The sequence below is a fragment of the Pseudorasbora parva genome, chromosome 1, assembly GCF_024679245.1.
Source record: "Pseudorasbora parva isolate DD20220531a chromosome 1, ASM2467924v1, whole genome shotgun sequence".
NCBI lineage: Eukaryota > Metazoa > Chordata > Actinopteri > Cypriniformes > Gobionidae > Pseudorasbora > Pseudorasbora parva.
This window is the reverse complement of record NC_090172.1, coordinates 55,280,330-55,298,928: the sequence shown is the minus strand read 5'-3', so window position 1 is coordinate 55,298,928 and position 18,599 is coordinate 55,280,330. Positions and strand designations below refer to the sequence as shown.

General features: G+C 39.1%; 1 protein-coding gene across 1 annotated transcript in view; it reads left to right on the top strand.

Moving 5' to 3' along the window:
* The window catches only part of peli3 (pellino E3 ubiquitin protein ligase family member 3), a 44,025-nt gene that overhangs the window by 18,053 nt on the left and 7,373 nt on the right, over nt 1-18,599 (top strand). The window contains exons 2-5 of the mRNA XM_067445289.1: nt 4,203-4,396; nt 11,385-11,514; nt 14,244-14,345; nt 15,129-15,350. Coding sequence (XP_067301390.1) covers nt 4,224-4,396; nt 11,385-11,514; nt 14,244-14,345; nt 15,129-15,350 — 627 coding nt within the window. The 5' untranslated portion in view covers nt 4,203-4,223. The remainder of the gene's footprint in view (nt 1-4,202; nt 4,397-11,384; nt 11,515-14,243; nt 14,346-15,128; nt 15,351-18,599) is intronic.

Genomic DNA, 18,599 nt, shown 5'->3' with positions numbered 1-18,599 from the left:
TCTTGGACAGGGGTACTTCCAATAGAATCCTGAGCCTGGACATGGTGAATGGAGGAGGTTGGTAGATTGTCTTTTTTAAATATGTTGGCAGGATACACTGATCCGGCTGACTGTACAGTTCCAATAACAGTCCTTCCTGACAGCATAATGTCATGACTTGTAGGGTTTTGCACAGTGACAATAAATTTTGGGGTCATCCCTGCCTTCACTGACACAAGAGTGTCACAAAACTCTAGTCCTTCAGGCCAACGTGGATTATCATCAGGCTCAAAGATAAGAGTCTTATCCTCTTTGAAAAGTGGGGCCTGTACTCGACACTCGATTTGGATGGAGGTACGTTTAGGCACACTGATTCTCTCATTGGCTGTCTTCACATTATAGTCACATGTCTGTCCTACACTCACTGCATTAATAAAGACTTTGGCTTTGTTTTTCTTGAGATACGGAAAAGCCATCCTTACTGCTTTCACAAGGTTGTCATTATCCACACGCTTTGTTTGATCTTGTAGGTTATCTAGGACAAGACGTTCGATGACATTGAAGCCAATAATAGGACATTGTTGTTGTTTGCCTTTTAACACTAGCATGGGTATTCTCAGCTCATCGTCACCAGCAGTAAGTTTAAAGGACACTTCGAGCCATCCGACATACGGCATTTCTGTTCCATTGGCTGCTTCGATTTGCAAAGGGTCAAGAGGGTCAACTAGCTCTGATACATCTCTGAGAGGAACATCAGGTAAATGGCTATTTTTCCATACCTCATCGATAGCACAAACTTGTGAACCTGTATCCCAAAGTGCCTGGATCTTCTTTTTGTGCAGGAAACACCAGATGACACACTTCTTTCCCACTAACTCACTTACAGTAGGTATTTTCTCTGGAGCCCGCTTTTCCTTGCACTTGACTTTATCTTGTGACTGAGTTCCCTGCTTCTTGATACCTGAACATGTATATGGCTTACAAAGTCTTTTGTGTGTGGGCCAATGGTTTCCCTGACATTCTTTTGAACAGTATAGGGTGATTTTACAAACTGAACAACATTTTAATTCCCTCCATCCTTTCTCTTCCTTACAGCCTGCACAAAACTGGGACTTATCACTATCACTGGTTGCTCCATGTCCCATGGGAGCAACCCCTCTTAGTTTAAAGGGATTCTCCGAGCAGGCTCTACTGGTCTCTGTGCTTTACAACCTGCTCTAAAGTGTTCACTGCTTCCACACCTGAAGCAGTGCTGACAGTACTCCTCACCTGCTTGAGTACATGAGAGACACCTTGGCTGAGGGCGTCGTGCTGGGTAAAACCTCTGTGGTGCAAACCTCTGCTGGAACTGGGCCGTCTCTCTTATTCGCCCAGGGCTGAATGCTGGTCGATATTCCTGCGCTGCTGTTGGTGACTGCTGGTGGTAAAATGGCATGTCATTTGAATCGGCTTTATACGGTAAGGATTGTGAGGGTGAAAACACTGGGTAAGGGGAGGGCACAATTGCTGGTTCTCTGCTTGGTGAGAGGCACTGTGGCGGTGCAGTGGTGGGTCTTTGTATGGTTTCCCTGATTTGACAGATCTCAGCTTTCAAGTCTTTTAATAGCACCATGTCAGAGCGCATTTCTTTGATTTCTGCGAGGAGATCGGGGGGAAGTATAGCTGAACTTTGTGAGGTGGCGGTTTTCTTTTCCATCGGAACTTCACTTGACTGTACAGTATTCACATTAGTTACACGTGATGGGGCAGCATGTTTCTTTTTGTCCTGCCTCTCTTTTTCATTGGCACATGAAATGTTCAATTTCTCCAACAGCAGCTCATCTGAGGTATCTGTCTGGAGGAGGTAGGGCTGTAGGTCACCTTTAATATTATCGCTCTGGAGGCCAGTTAGGACTGTATGCATAAACAGACTCTGGACTAGTACTGGGTCATATTTTAGACTTGAATCAGCTTCCTGAGAAGCAAACAGGATTTTTTGTCTCAGATCCATTGCCCTGAGCAGGAAGTTTTGAGGGGTCTCTTTACTGTTTTGAACCTCAGAAGTGAGTCGTTTATATAGCTCTGTGGCACCTCTCTCCTGGTAATGACACCTGAGGATTCTACGGAGGGCAGGTAGTGTTAATTTGTCTTTCCCTTCAAGGTAACTTCGTAACTGCAGACCTGGTGTGATAGCACGGATTACAGCATCAATGATCTCTGACTCTGGATAGCCTTTGCTGAGCCCAGTTTCAATTTGTTTGGCCAGGCTAGAAAATGTTAGCTTATCTTTTTGCCCTGGCTCGCCTATCTGGCCAGATATCTTAAAATCTTTGCGCCACATGGAGCCATTAGGGGATGCTGGGGCCATATTTTTCTCTGGCTTGCTGGAACTGGCAGGTGGGTTCATGCTTGTTTTCATTAGGTCATACATTGCGTTCTCTTTTTCTTTCAACGAAAGCCTTAGCGCCTCTACCTCTTTCTGTAGATTTTCCTGTAACTCAATTTGGCTGGAAACTTCATATTCGCTTCCGTCTGTTGCCGTATTGATTTGATCTATTATGTCATGTACACTGAGAAGGTCTGACATACCCTCATCCTCTAGGTTGGCTAATTCTTCCCGTTCAAGATACTTTATTACATGTGAAATCACTTGACTTCGAGTTTTACCAGTTACATGTTCTTTCCCTGGTCCTGAAATCTGCAGTGTATTGCATACTTTAATCAGCTGTTCGATAGTCAGTTTGTACAACGCTCCTTTAATCTCCAGTTGCAGTTTCTCTAGCTCAGACTCCATTTTATAAGAGGGCACAGACAGTAAAATGATGGTTAGTCTGACTTAATGGCTTTTTGCTACACCCTAGTGGTCAGTTTTGCTCACTTCAGGATACAAGGTGCCAGATTTGTCTGAAGACCACTTCCACTGCCCTTGCTGAACTCTTTTCTCTGATACCTGGGTTGTTTGAAGGGATGATTGACGCAAGGGCTCCACTTACAGCTCAGGGGTGATCCTCAAGCCAAACATCCCAGCGGTGCCTCCAAATGTTGTACCCTTAAAAAGGGGAAAAGTAACGGGAGAAGGTTTAGAAAACACACATGACGCAGCTCTCGCCTTCACTCGTCTGTATTGAATGAGGAAGAGAAGCGCGCGCATGCAATCCCCCTACAGAAGCCCTGAGGCATTACCAATAGATCGACGAATAATCAACCAGTAGAAAGGATCAGCATTATCTACAATGTACTTCTCAATATTACTCGTCTATATATATTTTCAACAGTGACAACCTTAAAACGTATTCTATTATAATCATTAATTTAACAGACTATAGTAAACTGATTGTAACTTAGATGAATTAGGAACACTTGTCACATATTCGACTGTTTAAGTGCAGTAAACAGCAAAAAATAAATCAGTTCTGAGAGGCGACTTAATGTGCAGTACACCGAAATTCAAGCCCTGTAACACCAAAAATATTCATCTGGAGCCAAAGAAGCGAGTGAGTGAGAAGACGGGTTTGTGTGTCGACTCGCTGTCTGCGAGATGAAAGAGAGAATATATTATTTTCTTTATTTTATTTGACAGTAGTCTTATTTCCCCTGAACATATAGCACATACCAATCTGTACCGACTGAAACAGTGACACTAAAACCATGATACTAATTTTAACCGTTTTATATATATATAATATTTAATTATATATATCAATGTTTTCCCCCAAATAACACACATTAAGCACTCAAAGTAATGAGCAGACCAATTTATCTAACAACAGTGAGTATCGAACCATTGAAATGCCACTGCTGTGACTGTTTCCATTAAGTCTGTATGAAAAACAACAATAGAGTCCTTTGCACTGGCGCACTTGACTGTGTGTTTGCAGAGAGGTTGTTACTCTCCGGGGATTGGTTAAATCTCCCGTTCCCGACAGGTTGTCAATTGATGGTTGGCTGCTTGTTGACTTCAAAACACTGCAGAGACAGCCACACTATCTCAGGCTGTTCTCACAGGATCAGCCGTTACATAAATACATAACAGCTGATCCATGATACGCCTGTTGTTGTTTGTTACAGGTGAAGTAACTGGTGGGGGTGGGGGGTTGGGATACAGATAAGAATAGTTTTATTCTTAGTCGCATTTCCTCTCCCTATAGCGCTTATTAGATAAAGTTGTCATTTCACTGTGAGAAAACAAGCAAATGTGAACAACAAAATCATTCACAGTCTTCCCTTCTCTGTCTCTGTCATAGCTACGAGTTGTTCTTGTGGATATGGTTTTGGAAGGGAGCTCCGAAGCTCTTTGCCCTCCACCGTCCCTGGAGCTGCGTCCATCATGCAACAAGAACCAGCCGTCTCCTCCTCTGGGATCAGGATCTCAATCCCATGATGCTCTCTGCCCTGAGGACAAGGAGCCCATCAAGTACGGGGAGCTGATTGTACTGGGGTAAGACGAAGTCCACAGCAACCCCTGAGGGATTAATAGTAACATTAAAAGGATGAATGTATGTATGTCTATCTATCTATCTATCTATCTATCTATCTATCTATCTATCTATCTATCTATCTATCTATCTATCTATCTATCTATCTATCTATCTATCTATCTATCTATCTATCTATCTATCTATCTATCCATCCATCCATCCATCCATCCATCCATCCATCCATCCATCCATCCATCCATCCATCCATCCATCCATCCATCAACAGTAAAAACAGTAATATTATGAAATATTAGTACAATTTTCTATTTTAATATATATTTAAAAAGTAATCCATTCCTGTGATAAAACTGAATTTTCAGCATCATTACTCCAGTCTTCAGTGTCACATGATCCTTCAGAAATCATCCTGATAAGCTGATTTGCTGCTCAAGTGACATTTTTTTATTATTATTATCAATGTTGAACACAGTTGCTTAATATATTTGTGGAAACCATGATCATTTTTTTCATGATTCAGGGTGATTTATTGATTTAATACAGTCTACACAATAAAAGTAAATGGGGTCCAATGTAGCAAAGTACTTTCACAAAAACGAAAGTCATACAGACATAATGTCAGTTACCACAGTAATTTCAACTTGTAGTTTAAACATGAAGTCTGTAACTTTATTTGGTTAAAAATTACCCAAAATCAATTTGAGCAAGTACATAAACAGCCAGTGTTCAAAACGATCTCCTTACCGTAGCCTTGTTCACAACGGTAAGCTTGTAATAATGTGTTATGATTTGAGTGGTACTGATGGATTTCTGCTGCAAATTTGAGCATGTCTTTGCGTCATTACGTCACGTCTGTATACATAAAGAAGGATTCTGGCATGTGAGGCTATCGCATGTGAGGACGCTGCAGGTGGGGGATCATTTATAGCCTTTTCTCACAGCAGCTGGAATAATTACCGTAAACGTCATTTTGATGGTGGATTGTATATCAAAAAGGTACAAACGACAATCATCAGTGACAGTGACTAAAAAAGATTTGTATTTCAAAGAGTATTTTCAAAGAGTATTAAGAGTACCAGTTCTAAGGACAAATTCATGCCCTTTTTTGGTTAAAAGAACAATTTAATTAAAACGGTATTACAATTAGAGATTGGACTGTACAGACATGTAAATCTCTTTCATACAGAAATGTAAATCTTTTTTTCATTTCATGTAAAAATTAAAATGTTTATCTGCTTTCCCCCACGGCATCCAAGATGTAGGTGTGTTTGTTTCTTCAGTAGAACACAAATGAAGATTTTTAACTCCAACCGTTGCCGTATAATGCATGTCAATGGGGTGTATTTCTATGAGAGTCACTATGAGAGTAAAAAACACATAGACATACGAATCATATTAGACATATTAAACCCTGCGGCTCGTGGCGACACAAACGATCGGTTTCCGAACAATAAACCGAAACCGAACCGAACAATATTTGTGTTTTTTTTACATCATATAAGACGAAACTCATCTAGTATTCCCAATGCCTCAAATACCGATCGGTTTCTCGCAAAAACTAGTCTTTTTATGTCTTAAGACATCAGTGTGTCACCACGAGCCGCAGGGTTTAATATGGATTCGTATGTGTTTTTACATAAACTTTTTTTTATATTTGTACCACTAAGGCTTAATAGCTATCAAGATGTGGAGAGTTTCAACCAGAATCACAAAAGGTGTTTATAAAAAAAGTGCCTATCATACCTTTAAATCACCTAAAACAAAGATGATGGTTTAGACAAGTCAAATAATACACACTTTTTTCAATGAACTACTTCATTGCTTTAGCAAAAAAAAAAAATGTTGTCCTTAATACTCTCTGTACTCTCTTGCCTTAGATTGTCATTGTAAGTGAATTTTAATTGTACTTAATTTAAATGATGAATATTATACCACACACTTTGTTGAGCCCAGAAGAGATGTTGCAGGCTGAGTATTTAATAGATTGTGTCTGAACATATTTAGTAATAATAAATTAGACTCTGTGTTGTTGATGTCCAAGATTTAATTTAAAACATCAGCAACACAGAGTTTATCATCATTCAGGTCTAACTGTATCCACACACGTTGGAACTGTAAGACACTGTCTCAGATTCCTGACATCCATTTGTCTGAATTACAGCCCCTCCACTCAGCCAGCGTTTTGCTGAATACAGGAGTTCAGTGGGAGTTCAAGGGTAAAATTACCCTCGAATAAATATGACTTCAATTAACATCTTTTCTCGCGGACGGATGAACGCCACGTCATCCGGGCCAATTGGTTCCCCCGGTGTACCTGCGGCCGGTTTTCCAGACTTATCTGTAGATTTCAGCTGCGGATGCAAAACACTTCATTTGACTGCCAACAAAGATGTCATTCAAATCCCACAGCCATGGAGCAGAGCGGAGCTGTGAATGTTTTCTGTGCCAAAAGGGGGAAGAAGGTTTAACCCTTGAGCAACAAGAAGTAGGAAAGAGAGCACATAGTGGTGTCTGAATTCCTCACAGAAGTGTTCAGATCTATATTCAAATATATTAAAATGTGTCGGGAAGATGATATTTTAGGCAAAAATGTTGACAGATCTGCTGTTTTTAATAATAAGAATTGTTTCTTGAGCAGCAAATCAGAATATTAGCATGATTTCTGAAAGGGTTTAGTTCACCCCAAAAATAAGCAAAATTCTGTCATCATTTACTCATTTACCCTCATGTCATTCCATAAGACTTTTGTTCATCTTTCAAATACAATTTTTTTTTTTTTGTTAAATCTGAAAGATTTCTGTCCCTCCATTGACAGCTACGCAACTACCACTGATGCTTCAAAAAGTTCATAAAGAGATCGTAAAACTAATCCGTATGAATTGAGCGGTTTATTCAAAATTTTCTGAAGAAACTCGATCCCTTTATATGATGAACAGATTGATTTTAAGCTTTTATTCACTTAATTCAAGTTATGCTTGCTTGACATGTGAGAACCAATGAGGTTCATTTTTATGTTAAGCATCACGTTTGAGCTTCAGCAAGAACCAATGAGGTTAATTCTCGTGTTACGCATCACGTTTGAGCTTCAGCAAGAACCAATGAGGTTCATTCTCGTTTTACACATCACATTTGAGCTTCAGCAAGAACCAATGAGGTTCATTCTCGTGTTACGCAGCACGTTTGAGCTTCAGCAAGAACCAATGAGGTTAATTCTCGTGTTACGCATCACGTTTGACCTTCAACAAGAACCAATGAGGTTCATTCTCGTGTTACACATCACATTTGAGCTTCAGCAAGAACCAATGAGGTTAATTCTTGTTTTACACATCACGCTTGAGCTTCAGCAAGAACCAATGAGGTTCATTCTTGTTTTACACATCACGTTTGAGCTTCAGCAAGAACCAATGAGGTTAATTCTCGTGTTACGCATCACGTTTGAGCTTCAGCAAGAACCAATGAGGTTAATTCTTGTGTTACGCATCACGTTTGAGCTTCAACAAGAACCAATGAGGTTAATTCTCGTGTTACGCATCACATTTGAGCTTCAGCAAGAACCAATGAGGTTCATTCTCGTGTTACGCATCACATTTGAGCTTCAGCAAGAACCAATGAGGTTCATTCTCGTGTTACGCATCACGTTTGAGCTTCAGCAAGAACCAATGAGGTTCATTCTCGTGTTACGCATCACGTTTGAGCTTCAGCAAGAACCAATGAGGTTCATTCTTGTGTTCTGCAGCACGTTTGAGCATCTGTTTATGTCTGCTGATCAATGTTTATATGTGAATAAAAGCCGAAATTCAATCTGTTCATCACATACAGCAATCACATTTCTTCAGAAAATTTAGACAAAACTGCAGACAATGAAGTCAATGGACAGGTGAACTCAAGATAAAATTAGTCTACCACAGACTAACATGTTTTGTTATTTTGCACATTATCAACAATTTAAATGATGTTTTTTCCAGACCAACACAGGGCCCAGATTTACTAAACAGGGCAAATTAATATGAGACTACAATTCCAAGAAAGTTCTCCCCATGATCTTCTGATGACGTACAAATGAAAGAACACAGACAAAGCGGATCATTTCCATAATAACCAACACAGCACAAATTAGCTTCTGGTTTAAGACATGCTTTTTGGGCATTAAATATTGGTGCGAATACCAGTAAATTGACGAGCGTAAACCTTAGTAAATCGCATTGCATGATTCATTTAAATACTCTCCTCCCATTAAAGGGGTAATTCACCCAAAAATGAAATTTAGGCTAATAAAAACATCATTAAAGTAGTCCATATGTGACATCAGTTGGTTAATCAGAATCTCTTGAATCATCGAAAATACTGTTTTGTCCAAAAATAACAAAAACTACGACTGTATTCAGCATTGTCTTCTCTTCCGTGTTCTTCAAATAAAGAGTCAAACGGTCATGAATCAGTAGCTGCGTTTCCATTACCCTTCAAATTTCGCAAATTGAAAATGCGAATTGAAAATACGGCCAATGGAAACGGGGCAATTTCGCAAAAACTCCCATGTATCGCAAAAAAGTTTTTACGCTCTCATGAGGTGGTTTTCAGGCAATTCGAAAAAGGACATTTTCGCAAAACTGCAATGGAAATGTTTTTTCCGCATTTACAGGTCACCTGGTGCGGTGACCACATAAGGCCTATATATTATTTTTCCACTCAATTGTGTCTTTTAACAACATATTTTCTTGTAATAACGAGATCTTGTTGTTAAAACGACATATAGACCTATTTTCTCCTAATAAGGACAGTGACGTTACTTTAACCTAGTATAGACCCTGGTTCAGCCACAAATAATATCATAACTATATAGGCCTACTGTAATTAAGACATATATTCTAGAAATGTATTAAAAAAGAAAGAGCTATAGTTTCAGCCTTACTCAAAGGCCGAGGAAACAAGGCCAGTTACGCACATCAATCCATTCCAGACGGTCTTGGTTTGCTTTTTATTTAATATACAGCCAATTAGTTGATGAAACATTGATCAAAATTAAAATACAATTTATAAAAAATGAACTAAATTTTCATGAAAGACTATTTCTAGAAAATAAAGTCAAAATCATGCGTGACCCCAAATCTCAAACATATTGCGAATCTTACTCATGCTGCTCACTTTTTATAATCAACGCATAAATTAAAATAATAATATTACAGGCTAATATTTAGGCCTAAACGTAACCTATTTAGTTTCATAGTTATAGGCTATGTTTTCTTTATCCCACGGCCGATGAAGACACCAGCGTTTTTTCCTTTTTCTTTTTTCTTCCATAAAGACAGCGGAAACAACTCGCAATACTCCTTAATTTTTAGCCATACAGATAAGTTCAAGACATAATTATAAACTATAAACTAGTCTACTTTTATTTGTGGACTCAGGGAATGGATTATTTTGCATGCACTCACTCCAAACGCTGTCTTCATTTAAAAAAATTATTGTGTTTATTAACGGCAAATGTTTCATTTTAAACGCATTTCTAAATTCAGTTAATATTTCCAACAAACGAAATGTCTAGCCAAAATAATGAAAGTGGTAAAAATCAAACAAAAAAAACATTTGAGTTACCTTGCAAACTCAAACATTTCACTCGTGCGTAAAAGTCGATCATCCTTTACAGATGAAGGTTTGTTTGGAGAGAAGACGAGACGGAGTTCTTTATTAAATTCATAAAAGACGAGAATTACAGGAATACTGGATTCTAAACAGAAATGCCACATTATCATGAAGACATTGAAGCAGATCTGACACACACACACACACACACACACACACCTCATATCCATGTCGCTTAAGTAACCTAAGGGGCTTTCCTTGCCATTAATGCTTGGATAACACACACGTCTCCTTCCAATAAAAATAATGGCTAGTGCGGTGGATGGGACATACAAACCTACCAAGTGCCATCAATTTGAAATGACCTATCGCGAGAGGAAAATAATAAGTTTTAGTCGCATAACTGTGGCTATGGAAACGCTGTCATTTCGCAATCGTTTTTTATCAACATTTAAGAAATATCGCAAAAGTTGTTCGCAAATCCGTAATGGAAACACGGCTAGTGAATTGATCAATGATTCAGATCGCCAATGTCACATGATTTCAGCAGTTCGGATCACATGTCAAACTGCTGAAATCACGTGACATTGGCGATTCGAATCGCTTCCAAGAGATTGTAATTAACCAACTGTTGTCACATATAGACTACTTTTATGATGTTTTTATTCCCTTTCTGGACATGGACAGTATAGTGTGCATACACTTAGATACGCTCTCGGACTAAATATAAAATATCTTAAACTGTGTTCTGAAGGTCTTACGGGTGTGGGACGACATTAGGGTCAGTCATTAATGACATAAACTTCATAAATTGTATTTTTGGGTGAACTAACCCTTTAATGTTGTGCCTGAAAGGGAAATTCCTACAAATGCATATGCAACAAGGTCAGCCACAACAATAACTTTGTCTACACCTTTGGCTAAATTTAAAGGACAATATCATCACAAGATACTACAGCTGAAGCAAAAAATTAAAAATGACCACTGCCTCCCTGTGAGATGAAAGGAGATATAGAGAGCTCATTTAAGTGTCTGGACTATTGATCGTTGTCTAGATGAATTATAAGATGGCTTCGCCTCCTCATTGACAGACTCTAAGAGGCCTGCATCAGCCATTTTGTGGACGGCTCATGACTCCTGTCATAGTATCGACGGAGAGATAGATTAATGCCATTTAATTATTTTTAAGTACACGCCAATGCTCTTAAGGGAAAACAAGTCATTCATGCCTAGTCTTTGTCATCCCCAAGACAACAGTCTGTCCTCAATCTGTCAGCTCTATCAAAATCAGTCAGCGGGTGAGGTGCTGCTTCTAAATTAAGCATCGAATGTGTTTTGATTAATTCATTCTTTATTGTTCAAAGCATTTGGAAAGCTTAGATTGTACTATTGTGGTTTGGCTACACGCAGGCATAATGGATCACTAGCTAGCGGGGACAAGGGCCGTAGGAGGAGTCGGCTGGCCCTTTACAAACGGCCCAAATCCAACGGCGTCAAACCTGATGTCATCCACAACGTCTCCACACCTCTGGTGTCCAAGGTAAAAGCTTTTGCGTAAATTTCTCATTCACGAGTTTGTGTGCCCATATAATCTTAGTGAAAGTGGTAAACTGATTTGGCTTGCTGTCTGCTATAGAGGGGCTCGGAGAGGATATTCTCTCTTCCGAGCTCCGATTGCCCCCCTATAACAGACAAATTGAATGAATAAAATAATGAATGAATGAGTCATTTATATAGCGCTTTCATATGTACTACTGTACACCCAAAGCGCTTTACACTCATGTCAGGGATCTCTCCTCAACCACCACCAATGTGGTGTACAAAATTGTACAAAAGGAGGAGCAGGGGAGGAGGAGGGATGCTTCAGGAACTAAAAAGGGGAAGAGGTAAGCTGCTGGTTTTATACCTTGGTATTAATTGAAAGATTAGATGGGCGTACTCCTCCCGAAATTACGTTTATTAACTTCACCTATTTCTATGCCCATTTGTAAAAGTATAAAACATTTTAAAGTTAAAGTGCCCCATTATGCTATTTTTGCAACCAAGATAAAATGCTTTTTTTAATCATAATATACATTGCAGCATCATTTTCTTAAGCCCCGTTTCCACCAAAATTACCCGGAACAATTTGTACCAGGAACTTTTTTACAGGAACTTTTCTCCCCCCAGACCTGCAACTGTCTGCGTTTCCACCGTGATCTAAAGTTCCGAGAAGATTAGGCAAATTAGTCCGGTGATGTAGGACTGCGCGCGACTGCTCCTCCAAGTCAGTGACGGACAGTAATCATTTTTGCGAGACCGCAAAAATGAACAAAAAATTATGACATTTTTTGTACCGATTGAAAGATTTAGTGGACTGTTTACTGAACGTTATCTAAACCGATCTGGTGTTAACATGTGATGACTTTCAATCGCAATCATTTTGTCACATGCAGTTTGTCTGCCGCATCAAAAATGTCAACGCTGTTTTTTCCAGCAGCTGGAATGTGTTCACTGTAGCCATAGCAACTCTTAACGGCCACCGGGACTAATACAGTATTATATAATAAGCTATTTATTTGTTGTAAAGTGTAATAATCATCTCAGAAAAAAAGTTAAAGTAAAAACTGCCCGGGGCAATAAACGCTGTGTCATTATTCCAACATTATCTTCATAACTTACGAAATAAAAAGTTTACCCCTCAGAAAAATAAGCTTTCCTCTCTTGTCAACATGAGCGCGGCACGCGCTGTCACGTCATGTTACTTTTAACGCACACTTAAAAGTAATCGGTCAGGTCGTTTACATGGTGAAAAATAGACTGTAAAAAAATGAATAACGAGTATGGAAGAGATTCAAGCTGTGCTGCTTTTGCTGGTTATGTATAGGTTTACTAAAGAGGTAATTAACAACGACAGAAAAGAGCAGCATATTCAGAAAGCTTGTAAAGCTAGATTTAAAATGACAATGTATATTATTATCAGCTATTACGGACAGTGAACGCGAGATGGCTGAGATGAACGCGCGCCATCAGACAGAGAGCAGGACTGATATTTACTGAACGTAGACCGAACCTCGCAAAAGACTTTTAAAAATGCCGGTTGAATTAAAATGCTGCGTGAGCTCAACCAATCAGCATGTTCTGCGCCCAAGTCCCGCCCTCGAAAGTTCCTGAACTTTGAAAAAGTACTACCTCGCGAGCAGGGCCGTTTGGAGGGGGAAATATTTACCCGGAACTTCATTTAGACCCTGGTTCCTGCGGTCGAAACACACCGAGTACCACCCAAAGTTCCTGGTTCCTGGGTAAAGTTCCTGCGGTGGAAACGTGGCTATACAATGTCTGAAGTGGTTAATTCAAGGATTCAATCTCTCATTAACCCCTCCTTTCCATGAGCCTACTCTGGTCTGATTGGCCAGACAGCTCAGTCTGTTGTGATTGGTCTACCGCGCTTGATACACAGTGATACATACAGTAACAATGGAATCAGTTTTACCGGATCAATTCGAACCCAAGTCCTCATGCGTTTGAAGTTCATGCTAAGAGTATTTGCTTTCACAGTGCAGAAAACACGAGCAGAAAATCTTCTCGACACGAGCCAAACTCTTCCAGTCTCAGTTACAGCTACAGTTTTTGAGGGTAAAAGTAGACGTTGTTAGGGGGCAGCTAATGATGACCATAGGCTGGCATCATGCAAATTTGTTACAAATTTCTGTAGGTTCGTACAGAAGGTAAGACTGGAATTACTGATGACTTGTTTCAGGCGGTAAAGTATCAGTTATTTCTTTTGGGAGAGAATAACTCCATTTATACTTTGATATTTGAAACTTTACAATCACAAGCGTCTATATTACACAATACATAAAAGGTAATATCTGAAAAAATTATAATAGGGGCACTTTAATGTCTTAATACTAACACTTGATAGGACAAAATACTATATCTCATAATAAAACATAACAAAATAAAAAATATATAATGTAAATATGTAAATTAAAATGTATGGCTTTCAAAAGATGTGAAATCTGTTCCAGCACAAGTGTCCTCTTGACCCACCCACTAAATTCTGTAAGAGTCATTGCGTAACATTGCAACCAACTGAGTGTTTTGCCAATATATTGCATAAGGTACTTTCAGGTTCCCTAACCTTATGTTCTTCTGACTTGTTAAGGAATGCATAATGCAACAAAGGCCATTAGTCAAAGAGTTGTGTGTGTGTGTGTGTGTGTGTGTGTGTGTGTGTGTGTGTGTGTGTGTGTGTGTGTGTGTGTGTGTGTGTGTGTGTGTTTGCAGGCCCTTAGCAACAAAAGCCAGCACAGCATCTCCTACACACTGTCCCGGAGTCATTCTGTTATAGTGGAATATACACATGATCCTAACACAGACATGTTTCAGGTGAGCAAAACATCATACCAGGATAAAGGATTATTTTAATTTCACATCAACTGCCTACCAACTCATCGTGTCTAATTATTGAGTTTATTAAATATGTTTACAAATACATTTTAATACTGTGTTAGTGGTGGATGTCTTTTGGCCTCAATGATGTATAATGTCTTAGTTTTTTCTAAAATAAACATTTTGTCGTCATTTTTGCAGCCTTATGTCATTCCAAATCTGAATGACTTTCTTTCTTCCTTTCTTTGAGACAGAAAATAAGCACTTTTTAATAATCTATTGATTAGTGATGCATCAGTATTAAAAAATCAGGCTGATAATGAGCCAGTTTTTTTTTTTATGTACAATAGTAGTCAGTATTTTAATTCTACATTATTTTTAATTCTACATTAAAAATACATACATTTAACACCCCCCCCCACCCCACAAAAATATTAAATTATTAATTCACTTTAAAATTAAAATTACCCCATGATATACTCACTCAAGACATCTCATCCATGACATTCTTCTTTCTGATTAAGTCAATCACAGTTCTGAAATGAAGAGGTGCATTTGTGTGAGAAAAACTCCAAATGTAACATATTATAAAGTAAAATATCTAGCTTCTGCCAGAATGCCTTCCATATTCATCTCACCAAAAAACACATGTTTATTTGCTTATGTTCCACAAAAGAAAGAAAGTCATATGGGGTCGGACTTGGAACAACAGTAGGGTGAGTAAATAATGAGACAAATCCTTTAATATCTCACTTACTCTTCTTGATAATGTGTCTTTAGATCGGCCGTTCCACAGAGAGCATGATAGACTTCGTGGTGACGGACACAGCGAGCAGTGGCACTGGAGGACAAGGACAGGGGGGCGCAAATGGAGAGGGAGGACAATCGGCCCAGAGCACGATCTCCCGCTACGCTTGCCGCATCATGTGTGAGCGTAGTGCTCCGTACACAGCACGAATATATGCAGCGGGCTTTGACTCTTCCAAAAACATCTTCCTTGGGGTGAGTCATATCACAGCCTACTGAGTCATCATAACCACATTTACTAATGCGGAATCTTTGCCAAAGTACAGAAGAAGATAACTCAGCTCAATGGGATTATTTACAGTGATATCAAAGAAAGCGACACGGATGAAGAGGACACATTATTTTCCTACTGTTTTGCCTGTTAAAGTCTGTTTGTGTTGCCTTAAAGGGTTAGTTCACCCCAAAATTAAAATTGTCATCATTTACCTCACTTACCCTCATGTCATTCCAAACCTGTAAGACTCAGGAACGATGAGTAAATGATGACAGAATTTTAATTTTTGGGTGAACTATCCCTTTAATAGGCAAAGAAAATTAGGGTGTGTTCACACTTGGCAGTTCATTTGAATAAGTATGAATGCTGCCATCCGAACCTTGGTGGGCAACAAACAAGCGGGTCATGGCTACGATTCCGCAACACGGAATCAAAGACATCTATACTAACCAAAAACAGGATGTGAGGACACAAGATGTGACCCTAAATAGGACAGAATGCTTAGGCATACATGGCTGTGTCCGCAGTCACCATCTACACCCATAAATAGGGCACTATTTGAGGGGACAGCCATTTGTAGTGGTGTCTGAAACGTGTGCACTCATTCAATACCATTATGCACCACAGTAACGGTAAGAGAATACCCATCATGCACTGTGACGGTCATAAATTACCGCATTTTGCCCGAAGATGGCGACAACAGCTGAATCAATCATCCATCCATTTTCTGCATCCAACCGCTGGTCCAATGTGGCTACAACGTAATATACACACACCTAAAGGATTATTAGGAACACCTGTTCATGTTCTCATTAATGCAAATGTTTAATCAACCAATCACATGGCAGTTGCTTCAATGCATTTAGGGGTGTAATCCTGGTCAAGACAATCTCCTGAACTCCAAACAGTCAGAATGGGAAAGAAAGGTGATTTAAGCAATTTTGAGCGTGACATGGTTGTTGGTGCCAGACGGGCCGCTATTTCACAATCTGCTCAGTTACTGTGATTTTCACGCACAACCATTTCTAGGGTTTACAAAGAATGGTATGAAAAGGGAAAAACATCCAGTATGCGGCAGTCCTGTGGTCGAAAATGCCTTGTTGATGCTAGAGGTCAGAGGAGAATGGGCCGACTGATTCAAGCTGATAGAAGAGCAACTTTGACTAAATAACCACTCTTTACAACCGATGTATAAAGCAAAGCATTTGTGAAGCCACAACACGCACAACCTTGAGGCGCATGGGCTACAACAGCAGAAGACCCCACCGGGTACCACTCATCTCCACTACAAATAGGAAAAAGAGGCTACAATTTGCATAAGCTCACCAAAATTGGACAGTTGAAGACTTGAAAAATGCTGCCTGGTCAGATGAGTCTCGATTTCTGTTGAGACATTCAGATGGTAGAGTCAGAATTTCCTGTAAACAGAATGAGAACATGGATCCATCATGCCTTGTTAGCACTGTGCAGGCTGGTGGTGGTGGTGTAATGGTGTGGGGGATGTTTTCTTGGCACACTTTAGGCCCCTTAGTGCCAATTGGGCATTGTTTAAAAATGCCACGGCCTACCTGAGCACCTATGACCACGATGTACCCATCCTCTTATGGCTACTTCCAGCAGGATAATGCACCATGTCACAAAGCTCAAATCATTTCAAGATGGTTTCTGAAACATGACAAGAGTTCACTGTACTAAAATGGCCCCCACAGTCACCGGATCTCAACCCAATAGAGCATCTTTGGGATGTGGTGGAACGGGAGCTTCGTGCCCTGGATGTGCATCCCATAAATCTCCATCAACTGCAAGATGCTATCCTATCAATATGGGCCAACATTTCTAAAGAATGCTTTCAGCACCTAATGAATCAATGCCACGTAGAATTAAGGCAGTTCTGAAGGCGAAAGGGGGTTAAACACAGTATTAGTATGGTGTTCCTAATAATCCTTTAGGTGAGTGTATCATACAGGTATAAATTCCTTTTTAATTGATTATTAATTTGTTTAATTAAGGTGTATACATGATAGTTTCCATAACCAAGTTTTAGATAAATCTTTTCATTACTACTGGTCTGGAGCTACCAGTTTCGTTTTCATATAATGTCAAGTCAAATTTCAGTTTGGCTTCTTTGTTTATTGTATATCTTATAGAGGATATATTGTATAATAACCTTCTGAATAACATTTAAAGTGATATCAAATAATTGATACATTTATACAAGTACAATCTTAAATTAAAAGTAAAATCTTAAAAAGTTATTGGAATGTCTACGTTTTCTGTCGGTTGAGTCTTGTTGCTTCGATAAAATACAGCATACCTCTCCTCTACAAGCATGAGCATTACTGTCCATAGTACAAACAGTGTTTGATGAGCTACTTAGTGTAAAGGGTTTGTTTAAACATGTTTGTTGCCTTAGCAAACACAGCTAATTACATTTAGTAGGTCTATATTTACACCGTTAATGGAAGCATTTACGTCACAGACTGATATTAACATTAGTGTAAACATTATCAGTGTAGCTTGGGCTAAGTATAATCTTTTTAGACAAAGGTTTTGTTTGTTTATTGAGAAGCAACCGGTGAAAGCAGACCATCCATTATTCATGGCCTCACAACCATCTATATATCCCTATTGGAACAGTTAATGCTGGTCCATTAACATTTGAGAGCCAAAAAAAACAAACAATTTTGAGAGCAAATTGTCTTGCAACCATAGTTAGATACATGCATGATTATCTATTTCTGCAATAGACTTTGGCAGATGATTTCGCTAAACACAATACAACAAGGCGAAGACATCAGCTAACCATAGTATAAAAACCTGTAATATTTATTTGTTATGTATAAAACCAAAAAAATTACACATTCTCACCTGTGCAAGGTTATCCCATTTTTTCTAGTATTTAAATATCAACGGTTTCACGACCAAAAGATGGCGCATGCCGACACGTTTTAAAGTAAAATCTACAAATATATATCTATGCTCATGACCACCAGGCAACACCAGAACATGCACATACAACAACAAAAAATTGCTGAATTCTTAAGAATCATATCATTCATAACAAACAGAAGGCACATTATGGAGGTTTACACTTCCCGTTGTCACCGACTGAGATGCTTAAGATCAAAACGACTCATTTCCCCACCATACTCACATTTAATGTGCTTGATTAAATGATCAGCAAGTTTATGAGACTCAAAGCGACAGTTGACCCAAAAAAAATTATTCTC